The sequence below is a fragment of the Macaca fascicularis genome, chromosome 1, assembly GCF_037993035.2.
Source record: "Macaca fascicularis isolate 582-1 chromosome 1, T2T-MFA8v1.1".
Classification (NCBI taxonomy): Eukaryota; Metazoa; Chordata; class Mammalia; order Primates; family Cercopithecidae; genus Macaca; species Macaca fascicularis.
Window position 1 is genome coordinate 37,901,715 of NC_088375.1, and position 14,596 is coordinate 37,916,310.

A 14,596-nucleotide genomic window follows, 5' to 3' on the forward strand; every position below is an offset into this window, starting at 1 on the left:
GTGCATGTATACCTATGCTATCAGCAGTAAAGAAGTAAACACAGTACAAACACAAATAAATTTCTATTTTGTTTAATGTATCTTAAATATGTTTCTTAGTCACATCATATACATCAATAAGTTTTTTTTGCTATGTGATTTTTTGGAGGGCAGGTGGCATTTGTTTAAGTATTTGTTTATCATATATAGTTTATCATCACTAAATATGCTAGGCACAGAGATATTAACAAAATACTTCAGGACAGTGTATACATATAAATTAAATACCAAAAAGAGAAGTTCAATAAATTCACCAAAAATGTGCTACAAGGCTGAATGATGAATATAAAAAAATTAAGTGATATTCTTGGGCTTAATTGTTAAATATAGATACCCAATCCCACACCAAATTTTGAGTATTTCACCTTCTACAACCAAGCTGTCTTTATACAATGTCACCATCTAGTGGCCAAAATGAAGAAACATCTGGAGAAACATCATTCCATATTTCCTTTCTTGCCCCCTAACAAAATTATGTACATGTGTAAATCAAACTTTCTCCCTCGACAGTTCTCTAAGAGCTCAATACAGCCTTCCAAAGTCAATCTTGCCCACTATATCCATGCTTATCTGAAATAAAATAATGTGCTAATGAATCCAACCATTATGAAATACAGTAGAGCCTTTAATAAATGTCTCTCCACATCTTTATTTTCCCTCCTTATTTTTTACTTAGTTATCTTGTTCCCTCTCTTTGTTGAATGTGCATCTAACATTATCATATTCATTATCTGTAGATGACTGTAAGTTATGTTTATGATATACTACCCTAAAGTATGTCCCATGTTATCTCTAGCACAAAAAGAAAGTCTCTTCTTTAGGTTACTACAATTTTTTTCTGAAGTTGACAGAAAATACACTTATATTCCTGAAGGAAAAATCACTGGTTTTGACATTCTTTTGAAATATAAGAGCACACTCTATGGGAAAGAGGGATAGTGTTCAAATACAGCTATCTTTTTCACCCAAACACAGGAAGATCCTTGCCCATTCCTAAATATGTTATCTGTACCATTTTCTACTCAGATAGCATTTTCTTATCAAAAGAATATTTCAAATAGGTCTCATGGCAAGACGTATAAAGTCCATTTAACTACAAAAATTATGGAAGGAACTAGCTTGGAAATCTATTTAATAGGCATGTTCAACAAATATTCAATTCAATTCATATATTTATCAAGCACCTGGAAACCAGATATAAAACACAGTATTCTAGTAAATAGACAATGAATAAGTATTTATTGTATGAATGAAAATCCCAAGAAAGTAAGCCAATATCTACAAAGATAAAAACAAATGCCATAATTCCTCAAACTAAGGAATGTATATTCGTGGGCTCTAGGGTACATAAACACCTTTAAAGGGATATACAGGTATAGATCATTTTAAGTGACTCAATCTCCAGCTCTTCAACTTCTTGCATTCTTTACTAAACTGACCTACCTGAAAGGGTTCCTGTGGCAAATATTCCATTACCATTCTCCTTTTCCACATTCCCTCTGCTCAAACACTCTTCTCCTCATTTATGAAGAAGCATTACACCTCTCTCCTTACTATAGTTAGTATACTTCAGGAAGTATAACCAAAAGACTGAGGCAAAAAAACATTCTGAGTGATTTCTCTTGAGGAAGACAGTTCATTCATGAGGTCTCATTAGGACCATGGCTAAGGCAATCCTCAAAATGATACACTTTCCCTGGCTCTATTTTTATGTTCACAAATAACCATTTAACTGTTGATCTGTTTTTCTGGACTCCTCAATTCTCAGAAAGGGACCCAGCACTTCAATCACTACAAAGACATAGTCCCTTTGGTAAGCAAACAAGCATTTTAGTTTACACCTCAGTTTGGGGTCAATTTTATTATTCCTACTCTGTCTCTAAGGGTCTGCTTGATCTACGGATCTTTTTTCTACATCTTTGAGGTTGACTGATCAATGGTAATTCACCAAAAATTCCACTCTGTGAAGTTCCTTTGGAGCTAGTCTTTCCAGGATAAAAGCTTGCACTGCACACTATCTTCCAAAATTCAGTCATACTGCTAGTGAATATTACTTCTTTGTAGGAATTTAAGTTCCTAATTTACTTGTTGGATATATGGCCAGTTGTTGATCTGAAAGGCAAAGAAATGTATTCTGTTCAAACATAATGTTAGAAAATAATGCTGTCATCTCACTGATTTCAACTGACTTACGTTTTTCAACATTCTGTATATGCCAAATACGAAACTCAAAGTCTAACATTGATTCTTTTTAATATAATCTTTCACATATCTAATCTTCATTTTATAAATAATACAATTTTATATAATCTTTGATCTGATGAAACCATATTTTAAGTTGAGATTAAAAAGTATGCTTTAATTTATAAATATAAAACAACCATACAGGCATATATTAATTTTACTTACAGATGTTTCTCTCCCTGAAAAAAAGAATCTATTCTTACTCAAAAGTGTTTAGTGAAGCTGGTTTAAGACTATATGGGGTAGGATGTGGTGGCTCACACCTATAATCCCATCACTTCGGGAGGTTAAGAAGGGAGGATCACTTGAACCCAGGAGTTTGAGACCAGCCTGGGCAACATAGTAAGACCCTACCTCTACAAAAAAAAATTTCAAATTAGCTGGGTGTGGTGGTGCATGCCTGTAGTCCTAACTATTTGGGCAGGTAAGGTGACAGGATCAACTAAGCACAGGAGTTTGAGTTACAGTGAGCTATAATCACGCCACTCCACTCCCGCCTAGGCAACAGAGCAAGACCCTGTCTCTTAAAAGAGGAAAAAAAAAAAGAGGGGAAAAAAAAAAAGTTATTGGGGAGGAGCAAAATAGGTAAAATCAACTCCTAACTCAAGGATTAAATAGTCATGGCTGCCATACTTAGCACACTGAAAACCCCCACTTCTAATTAATATTTAATTAAAATTACAGATGTTGATTTCACATTGTAGGATACTGTTTTTGACTCTCAATCTTACCAAAGACATCGAATGAGAATCTATACTACAATACTCAGGTAAAATCTTCCAAATAGTACCTCCTTTCTGAAAAACCTTGGTTTAATCCCTGGAAGAGGCAAAACATTGCTTGGGCGGTAACCACGTTCAAGAAGTCTAGCCTTCATAACAAAGTACTTAACAAAGAGTTTTTTTGTGTGTTGTGCTGATCTTAAAATCATTCATGAGGCTGGGCGCAGTGGCTCACGCCTGTAATCCCAGCACTTTGGGAGGCCGAGGTGGGTGGATCACGAGTTCAGGAGATGGAGACCATCCTTCCTAACACGGTGAAACCCCATCTCTACTAAAAATACAAAAAATTAGCCGGGTGTGGTGGCGGGCGCCTGCAGTCCCAGCTACTCGGGAGGCTGAGGCAGGAGAATGGCGTAAACCCAGGAGGCGGAGCTTGCAGTGAGCTGAGATCCGGCCACTGCACTCCAGCCTGGGCGACAGAGCGAGACTCCGTCTCAAAAAAAAAAAAAAAAAAATCGTACTTGAAATCCTGGATGACAAAGAGATATTTGGAAACTATTACCTTGTCATATTCATTGATTCTGAATGCAAATTTTTTCATGTTAACATCTCCTATGAATCTTATAATCTGCAGCATCTTATAATTAAATGATGGCATATTTTTCTTAATAGTATTTAAACAATGGTATGCAGGAGTCAAGGCGGTAATAAGGTAGGTTCAAAATACACAGTACCCAATGGACTAGTGAATGACCAAAGGAATTCGTGTAAGCTGACCCTTAAACAACATGGAGGGTAGAGGGCACCAACCCACTGCATCGTCAAAAATTTGCATGTAACTCGACTCCCCAAAAACCTAACTACTAGTAGCCTACTGTTGACCTGAAGCTTATCGATAACGTAAACAGTTGATTAAATTTTGTATTTGTGTTATATAGTATATTCTTACAATAAAGTAAGCTAGAGAAAAGAAAATGTTACTAAGAAAATCATAAGGAAAATATATATTCATTAAGTGGAAGTGGATCATCTAAAGGTCTTCACCTTGTTGTCTTCACAGGCTGAAGAGGGGTTGGTCTTGCTGTCTCAGAGCTGGCAGAGGCAGAAGAGGTGGCAGGTGAGGCAGGCACACTCAGTGTAGCTTTGTGAAAACACACCATCATTTCTGCCTGACTTTCTAGTTTGTTTCTCTAAAAGTTTTTATACAGTACCAATCCTTCTTCCACCATTTGCTTAAGTTTGGGTGCCCATATAAGGGTCCATGTAGTGAAAGTCAAAAGCAGTCTTACATAATCAGAATGCTTCTGCAAGATTGTCTAATGTCAATCTGTTTCGGGCACTGTTTATTCTACATCTTGTTTCTCATCATATCTATCTAGTTTGGAAGCACTCATTTCCATCAAGTCATCTTCTGTTAACTCCTCTAGTGTAGTGTCTATTATCTTCTGAATTTCTTCAAGATCTATATCTTAAAACCAACTCTGCCCTTGCCCTGCCACACATTTTTGCCATACTCACAATCTTTCATGATTTCCTTGACTGGCTCTGCTGTAAATCCTGTGAAGTCATATATAACATGTAGACAGTTTTCTCCAGCAGAAATTTATTTCTCCAGGCATGATGGTTTTCACTGCCCTTTCTATAATGACAGTTTTTCCAGTGGATCCTTCCCGACCTTCATGATGTTCTATCAGGGTTCTCTTTCGTGGTGTTGACAATCCTTTCCATAGACTACCATGTGTAACGAGCCTTAAAGGTCCTTATAACCCCCGATCTAGAGGCTGAATTAGAGATGTTGTGTTTGGGAGCCAGTAGATTGCAGTAGATGCCTTCAGTGTTGAACTCATGAGTTTCTGATTGGCTGGAGAATTGTCCAATATTGAAAGAACTTTAAAAGGTGGTCTCTTACTAGAAAGGTACTTCCTGACTTCAGGGAAAAAGAATCAATGGAACCAATCCAGAAAAAAGGGTTCTCATTGTCCAGGTCGTCTTATTGTACAACCAAAAGACTAGAAGATGGTGTTTACCTTTCCCTTCAAGGCACAGGGGTTAGCAGCTTTATAGATAAGTGTAATGTTGATCATAAACCTGCCTGAATTTGCAGAAAACAGAGTTAGCCTATCCCTTCCTGCCTTAAATCCTGGTGCTTGCTTCTCTTCCTAATAAATGTCCTTTGTGGCATTTTTTCTTCCCCCAGAATAGGGCATTTCTGTCTACATTAAAAACCTGTTCATGCAAATAAATATCCTTTCCCCTCAATGATTTTTTTTTCCAAGTTCGGGGTACATGTACAGGATGTGCAGGTTTGCTACATAGGTAAATAGGTGCCATGGTGGTTTGCTGCACAGATTGTCCCATCACCTAGGTATTAAGCCCAGCACCCACCAGCTAGCTGTTCTACCTAATGCTCTCCCTCCCCCCATCTCCCAAGGGGCCTAGTGTGTGTTGTTCCCCTCCATGTGTCCACGTGTTCTCATCATTCAGCTCCCACTTATAAATGAGAACATGTGGTGTTTGGTTTTCTCTTCCTGTGTTAGGTTACTAAGGGTAATGGCTTCCAACTCCATCCATGTCCCTGCAAAGGACATGATCTTGATCCTTTTTTATAGCTGCATAGTATTCTACATTTTCTTTATTCAGTCTATCATTGATGGGTATTTAGGTTGATCCCATGTCTTTGCTATTCTGAATAGTGCTGCAGTGAACATATGCATGCATGTAACTTTATAACAGAATGATTTATATTCCTTTGGGTATATACCCAGTAAAGGAATTGCTGAGTCAAATGGTATTTCTGCCTCCAGGTCTTGGAGGAATTGTCACACTGTCCTCCACAATGGTTGAACCAATTTGCACTCCCACCAACAATGTATAAAGTGTTCCTTTTTCTCCACAATCTCACCAGAATTGGTTGTTTTTTGACTTTTTAACAACAGCCATTCTGACTGTTACTAAGAGAGAGGCATAAGATGGCATCTCATTGTGGTTTTGATTTGCATTTCTCCACCGATCAGTGATGTTGAGCTTTTTTTCATGTTTTTTGACTGCATGTACATCTTCTTTTGAAAAGTGTCTGTTCATGTCTTTTGCCCACTTTTTAATTTTTTTTTCTTTAAATTTGCTTAATTGTTGCCTCTCGGTGAGAAGAAGCTGTTTCTCCTATTATTTTGACCTTTCTAAAGTCAAACCTCCTTCTAAACTTATCAAATCATCCTTTGCTGGCATTATATTTTCCAGATATAGATCCTTCACCTTCCTTTTGCTTTAAGTTGTCACAGAATGACTTTTCTTTTTCTCAAGTCATAGTAGAGTCTATAAGTACGCCTTTCCTATAGCAACGCTACACCTACATAAAAGCTGAACTTACAATATGAAATCAAAAGATATTGCACAAAAAGTGCAAGGTTCTTGTACTTGCCAGTGTAGCTGCAGTGATGGTTCACGAATTCCCTTTTCTTTTCTTTCCCTTTTTTTTGCGATGGAATCTCGCTCTTTCACCCAGGCTGCAGTACAGTGGCATGATCTCAGCTCACTGCAACCTCTACCTCCCGGGTTCAAGCAATTCTCCTGCCTCTGCTTTCTGAGCAGCTAGGATTACTGGTGCACACCACCACTCATGGCTAATTTTTGTATTTTTTGTAGAGACGGGGTTTCACCATGTTGGCTATGCTGGTCTTGAACTCCTGACCTCAGGTGATCCACCCACCTTGGCCTTCCAAGGTGTTCCCAAGGCCACCCTGTGAGCCACCACACCCGGCCTATCCCTTTTCTTTTTTACAGAAGTCCTTAATGCTGAATTAATTTATCTTGAAATAGTAGACAACCATAGCTACAGACCTCAATCTACAATACATATCAAGCAATTCAACTTTTTCTTATAATGTCATGACTTTTCTCCGCTTTTTGGGAGTACTTCCAGCATCACTAGTGGTACTTCATATGGGTCTCATGGTGTTATTCAAGGTGTACAGTATAGTGCTACACACAATGATAAAATACTCAAAAACCACAAGAGATCACTTTTTACTGTTATGCCCAGTTTACTGGAGAGACGAACTGCTCACCTGGAGATGATGAGCGTCTTGGCATTTTAAGTGGATACTAGCAACACCTGAGTTCACCACAATAGCCATAGGAGGTAGCAACAAAATTACTGCAGTAATATGGAATGTACTACAGTTAATTTCATGCAGTTATGATTTAATACTGCATCTTTGCTTTTTTTACATTTTTCTGGATTGAGAATTGCACCAGATATGGTCTGCTAGTGTTTATGTGCCTACATTGTGATTAACTTTTTATAACAGATTTGAATACATTTTATGGTAGTAAATGAAAAAATGGACTAGTGTCTACATATATTTTACGCATTCATGCCATATCTTTTTCTTAATTTTTTTGGATATTTTAGGCTATGTAGTTCATCTGCAAGTGTTTTCAAATTGTTGCAAATTTCCAAAAAAGTTTCCAATATATTTATTGAAAAATATCAGCGTACATTTTCATTGATAATCAAGTGGAAAAATATCAAGTGGACCTATGGAGTCACAACCCGTGTGTGTCAAGCAGAAATTATATTTTGAATCACAATTCCTGCACTCACAGTGCCATATCTGCAACTGGTTTCAGGCAGTTATAGAAACAAACCAGTTAGTTTTCCCCCTTCCTGTTATATGATAATGGCAACATCTTCTTCTACTACATAACTATTTTCAGACTGAATTATATTAATATATGCAAGGTACTCAGTTCTAGGTCTAGAAAATTCTTAAAGCCTTCAAATTGAAACTTCCATTTGTTATACTATTTATGTTGATAAGGGTCCCTTCAAATAAAACTACATACATTTTTATGTATTTTTCTCACAATCTTTCAATAAAGTATTGACAAAGAAAAAATCAATGACCCAGATATTTCTTACAGATAATTAGTTATACTGGAGAAGTTACTTAACCATAATTTATAAAGACACCATTTACTAAAAATGTATTTCCACCCCTTAAAAGCTGCTTAACCTTAAACAAAGTTGATTGAAAATTTCTGATACTTTAAATGCCAATAATATAAAATGTAGTTGAGTTCTAATCAATCTCTGGAAAATCAGTTGCCATATCAGAAAAAGCACAGATACACTTTCCTAAAAGTCTCTACAGAGCTGAGTTACATTCTCAACCATTAAGGTAAGTCTAAAATCAATAAGATAATTGATCCCAAGGAAATATCACCATCAGTACATTGATAAATGAAAGACCAAAGTCTCGAATTTTACCAGTACATTTTTAAAAGCATTAAATGGAAAAGAAATTTTATTTTAAAAAATTTAACTGAAGATACTCACCATAGTAAATAGTAACAACTATCAGACTCAATTTCATTAATTAGAGATTATAATGATTCCTCAAACATTTCCAGAGCCAGCATAGCACAGTAATTAAGAGCAGAGTTACTAACTATGTGACCTGGGCAAGTAAGCTAATTTCTCTGAATTTCAGTTTCCTTATTTGTAAAACAAGAATATTAACAGCATCGATATTTAATAGGGTCATCCTAAAGACTAAGAGAATACATATAATATAGTACGGTTACTATACTAGCATATAAGAAACAGTCAATATATGTTAACTGTCATTATTATTTATCTTAAGAATTTAGCATATGTTGTAAGCTGGGGGTCAATCCTCATACCCTACATAAGTGTCAATTAATCTAATAAATATTAATTAGAACTTCAAGGAAAAATAAGCCAATGTGTTTGGAACACAGTGAACAAGGGGGTGAGCGGAAAACTGGCATTAGATGAGATGGTAAGGGGCCCTGTTCATATTATTTGTAATACATATTCTGCTTCTCATTACTGTAATGGATACAGTATACCCATAACCTCTATATATCTTTATATATGCACACATACATACACACAACAAATTTTGTAAACAAGCATTTCATAGGTATCACATACAGATAAGGATATGGGAAGAAGAGAAAGAAAAACTAGATGGGGTAGACAGGAAAGAGAGAGCAAAATGGGAAAAAGAAGAGGAGAAGAAAAAAGAAGAAAACAGAGAGGAACAGAAGATGATGGTTTTAGTTGATGAATGACCCTTGGTTCAGAAAGGGCTAGATTTGTGTACATGCTTGGTTGGCATCATGATACTGAGCACACAGGAGGTAAACGAAGCACGCTAGAAAAGGGTGAATATGAGAGCCAGGAGACTCTTACAACAGTTACTGTTTATGTCAAGACCCACATGTCCCAGGGGACCCATTTTCACATAATCTATAATTATCTCTTCGCTTTAATCGCCTTGTCATTCCTGAGGCTCTCATGGGCACTGGAAGAGGAAAAGCTCATTAACTAAACCTTTTCTCCTCTCTCCAGCCACCCATGGCTTTTAATTGCTTGGTGTGTTATTATCTAGGAGTGCAACTGGAATCATTTTCATAAGAAAGGGAGGTAGAGAGGAGGAAGGGAGCCATAAGTCCCTAAGGTATGCACCAAAGACAAACCTTTGCTTTCTCAATTATTTATGCCAGCTGAGGTTTTACAGGCTGAATAAATCCATAACTCAAGTTCATTCTGAGCAGTCAGATTCTCCAGGGGGAGTTGCCCACTTGCCTATACACACTTGTGTAGTCCTCAAAGAATAACCAGAATGTAACAAGACATATGTCATCCAATTTATCACCTATCACCAAGGTGTTAACACAATGTTGATCACAGGCAACATAGTGAAATAGGGAAGTATTACACTACCACCAGCCAAACAAATGGAGGGAAGCTTTTTGGTGCTTAAAGGCAGTGGTATCATTAGGGTAGTGGTGTTCCAGAATGACTTGGCCTGTTAAATGCATAAAAATTTAAATATTCAATTTTTAAAAACACAAATATGTATAACACACACTCTTGAAGCTTAAGAATCTTTAAGTAGATTTGTTAAAAACAGGCTGCAATCTAACAATGTGAAGCTTTGAATAAATAGAATTTTATAACATCTGATTTTAGAAGTAATTTACAATAAAACTATACATGTTACAGCTTTTTCTCCAATCATATCTCTTTCAGGAAAATTTTAGAGTATAATTTATGTGTGACAGGCTTTTATGCTACTTCCAACCTAGTTCATATTTCACCAAGAATACAAAATTAAAGCATAAAACAATCACTTTCATTCTAATTTTTATACTTACAGTCTTCCATTTATAATCAGGACTAGACAGCAGCCAATGAAAAGATATTTGGGAAATATTTTCAAAATCCATTATTGTTTAAAAATGGAAACTATAAGTTAATGATGAAAGCATCTCTTTGAAATTCTACAGGCTTTTGTGTCTGACCACAAGCAGCGACCTCTGGTATTTTCTGCCAAAACACTTCATTTGTCTCACAGAACAACTAATCAATTCCAGAGCCCATCAATCATTTCAGTTGTATACTAGGTCTGGTCTTGCTTAGAGAAGGTCCAGATGGCTGTCTGTGTAAGTGGAATTAATAAAATTCTAATAGATTACATGACATCAAACTACAAAATATAACAGGGAGGACCAAATCTTATTGCAGGGTGGTGTGGGTACTCTTCAATCTTCATTTACTATATTTTTAATTCTTGCCCTAATTTCTCAATTTATGTGCAAACTTCTAGATCAAACCTTTGAAGCATATAAGTAACCAGAAGCAATTTCTTGTATATGTAGTGAAGAATCATTTTACTCTACAAACCCCTATGCTTATTAACCAGTGCTTTTTCTGCCCATCTGCAGTATAAATGAAAAACACAGCTGATCTCAAAACTAGAGGTTACTCCCTGTTATAAGATGTGTTACTTTCTTGTTTCTATAGTTCTAAAAATATCGGCTCTCCCTTCCTTGTTTTCCATTTTCTTTTGCAAAAGCAAAAACTTGTATTTAATTATATAACCAGAATGCCATGTTATTTTAGCTCCTAACATCAGCTCCTTGCTCCTCTAGGGACCCCCTCTGCTGAGTAACAACACTATTTATAAAAGCTAACAGTTACACAGTAACTTTTTTTGCACCAGATACTGTTCCAGGATGTCTGTGTATTGACATAATCTGCTAAGTATCAAGTGAGACAAGTACCATAATTATCCCCATTTTACAGGTAAGTAACTTGCCCAAGATCACACAGCTAGTAAGTGGTGGAACTAGCATTTGAATGTCAGCAGTTTGGCTCCATAACTTTTTGTACTTAATTAGAATACCCCTACACCCCCTCAATTATATTACAGAACAATTAACTAGCTTCAGAATGAGAAACTGATGTCAGAGCTCTGCGATATTAACACAGAGATCTGAATCTCTGACATTATATTGATACTTTCTATGACAGAGTGGAAAGCAGGAAGCAAGCTCAGAATTGGCCCCCGTGGCCCTTGGCTCAAGAACATTTACCTTAAAACTAAAACTCATAACTCATCATCTATTATACAATACACATTCATCAGAAAAGCTGCCAAAACAATGGAACCCAAACTTAACCAAATGGATTTATTAGATACTGATTTGCCTGATCTTTACAAATGTAAAAAAAAAAAAAAAAAAATCTGGAGTTTATATATTAAAGTATCAAAACAAACCTTTAAAACACATTATTTTATGTCCTTTTTTAAAAACAACAGTTTCATAGAAAAGAATTTTTGCTTTCATCCAAGTCTACCATTTGATGCTTCTAAAACTCTAAAACCTACTGTCACTTTCACCTCAGTTAAACATAATTCTACCAAGAAATTGCAATTAACATCAATTAAAGCACAACTTTCTCTTAGAAAAATAAAACACACCAGATATATTTCACCAAAATACAAGCATAATTTGATTACATAACTTCAACAAATAACCCATTTTCATTGTTGCAATTGCATTCTGACATGTAAGAAACTATAGAGACTACATCTGGCTCTTCACTGGAATAATTCAACATTTCAGTATATAAGAATTTTCATGCCAGGCACAGCACCTCATGCCTGTAATCCCAGCACTTTGGGAGGCCAAGGCGGATGGATCACGAGGTCAAGGGATCGAGACCATCCTCGCTAACATGGTGAAACTCCACCTCTACTAAAAATACAAAAATGAGCTGGAACTACAGGCGTGATGGTGCGCGCCTGTAGTCCCAGCTACTCAGGAGGCTGACGTTGCAGTAAGCTGAGATCGTACCATTGCACTCCAGCCTAGTAACAGAGCAAGACACTATCTCCAAAAAAAAAAAAAAGAATTTTCATTATGGCCTAATTTGTTATAATGGAATTCTACTACACTATAAAAAGAACTCTCCCAATACAAGAATATGATTAGTTGCTGTAATTTTTGATCTGCTGTAGTAACAAAATTACTGTGTTTGTAATAAATGGCTTTCAATGGCTTGTTCACATTCATGTTTCTTACTCTTTCTTAACATGTTAATATGTTCAGAATATGAAGATTTAGATGATATCATAAGACTGATACTTAATGAAGAATTCTTTTAAAAAAGGCCAAGTCTAACCAGTTTTGCCCACAAAGGTTCATATTTCATTCAATTAATATTTATTAAACATACTTTCATGAAAATGCCAAAAGTAGTATGAACATATTATTCAAAAGTGAAGAAGCTGAGAAGCACAAATATTCACAATGTTTTGTGTCATTACAGGTTCATAATAAATGTGTGTTGAATTAAAATCTCTACAAAAACAAACTATAATATTCTTTGTCATTGTTTATCATGGTCAAAATTCTAAATACTGATTTAAATCTAAGAATCGCTTCACTAGCAATTGGGTGGAGGATAAAGGAAGGAAGATTAACCCTTTCAACACAGTTTAATTCTATCTCAGGATTTCTACTCTCACTACAACTGGAGTACATTTGATTTGCTTCATGTTCTGTAGGGCTGCTGTGATCAGTCATGTCATCAGACATTCGAAAAGACACTGTATTCAGTATGTCATTTTGAAAAATACTAGAGTCTGGGAGCCCTTAAGGAAAATAGCATACAAAATAAAGATCATAATTTACAGAGAATTGATTGATATTGTTAGAAACTTAAGCAGTGACTTTTTTTAAAAGAAGGAAAGTCAAGAAACTATCTCAATTTATTTATCTAACTAGGAAAGAAAAATAGCCTATACATTTTTTGTTGTTTAAGGGAAAGAGGTGAGGATGGGCATATCGCAGAAGAACCAAACTAGCAGCTCTCAGTTTTACAATAGGGCTCTTAGGCTAACTCTGCAGAAGCAAGTCACTAAACTATCAGTTCTTCAACAGAAGCAGCTGTGGCTGCCTCCCAAGTTCTGAGCACTTTCACTGAAGATCTACTAAGTTTGGGGGACTTCCTCAGATAGTGAGAATGCAAAGATGGGTAAAATATGATCCTCACTTTCAAAAACTAAGTTAAAAGTATTTCTAGGTATACAGTTCAGTAGTGTTAAGTATATTCACACTGTTGTGCAATCTCCATAACTTTTTCATCTTGTAAAACTGAAACTCCGTCCCCATTAAACAACTTCCCATTTCCCCTATCCCCTAGCTCCTGGCAACCACCATTTTACTGCCTCTCTCATTTTTGAATACTTTCTGTTTCTGTGAGTTTGACTACTTCAAATACTTCATGTAAGTATAATCGCAAAGTGTTTGTGTCCTTGTGACTTGTTTATTTCACTTAGCATAATGTCCTCAAGGTTCATACATGTTGCAACAGGTGTCAAAATTTCCTTTTTAAGGCTGAATAATATTCCATTGTATATACCACAATTCGTTTATCCATCCGTCAACAGATGCTTCCATCTATTGGCTACTGTATAGAATGCTGCTATGAACATGGGTGTGCAAATATGTCTTTGATATTCTGCTTTCTTTTGGATACATACCCAGAAGCAGAATTGGTGGATAATATGGTAATTCTATTTTAACTTTCCAAGGAAATTTCCGTTTTCCACAGTGGCTGTATCATTTTATACTCCAAAATGACTTCTAATTTAGAGCAAACTAAATTTTAATTAAACAAATTAAAAAATTAAAATCTTTAAAAGAAATAGTAGTATTTTAAGGAAAATTAACACAAAAATCCTTAGCTTTAGACTGAGATACAACATCTTGTCCCACCAACTACTTGTGTGGGGAAAAGCCACTGAATGAGACAGCTGTTATTAGACACTGATGAAAAGTAATTATTATCACTTATTCAGACACTTCTCTGGCACTGGTTCAGACATTTAATTGATTTTAAAGATTATATACCTAAAAACTTATTTCCTGTCATTTATTGTTCTGCTTGCAAATACCACCAAATCAGTTTCATGTTAAGAAGGAATGCTTCACAAATTGAAGAGTTCAGGATTAAAAACATGTAGTACATATATACACATACATATACATACACACACACACACACACACACACACACACACACACACACACACAGAGGCTTATATATTTCTATTATCAAAGATCAGAAGAGAAATTACCTGATGGTTTCTTCATGATATAGAGAACTAATAACTGGCCCACCAAAACCAGTATTTGCTTCTTTTCCTTTCTTCTCTGGTATCTGTGGGAAGGGGGAAAAAAGTGAAAAAAACACAAATGGGTTAAAA

At 35.9% G+C, this 14,596-nt stretch overlaps 1 protein-coding gene across 5 annotated transcripts in view; it reads right to left on the reverse strand.

Moving 5' to 3' along the window:
- Positions 1-14,596, reverse strand: part of ACBD6 (acyl-CoA binding domain containing 6) — a 227,741-nt gene that overhangs the window by 137,751 nt on the left and 75,394 nt on the right. For all 5 annotated transcript variants that reach the window (XM_065533231.2, XM_065533306.1, XM_065533204.1 and 2 more), the window contains exon 4: positions 14,468-14,550. In XM_065533231.2, coding sequence (XP_065389303.1) covers positions 14,468-14,550 — 83 coding nt within the window. The remainder of the gene's footprint in view (positions 1-14,467; positions 14,551-14,596) is intronic.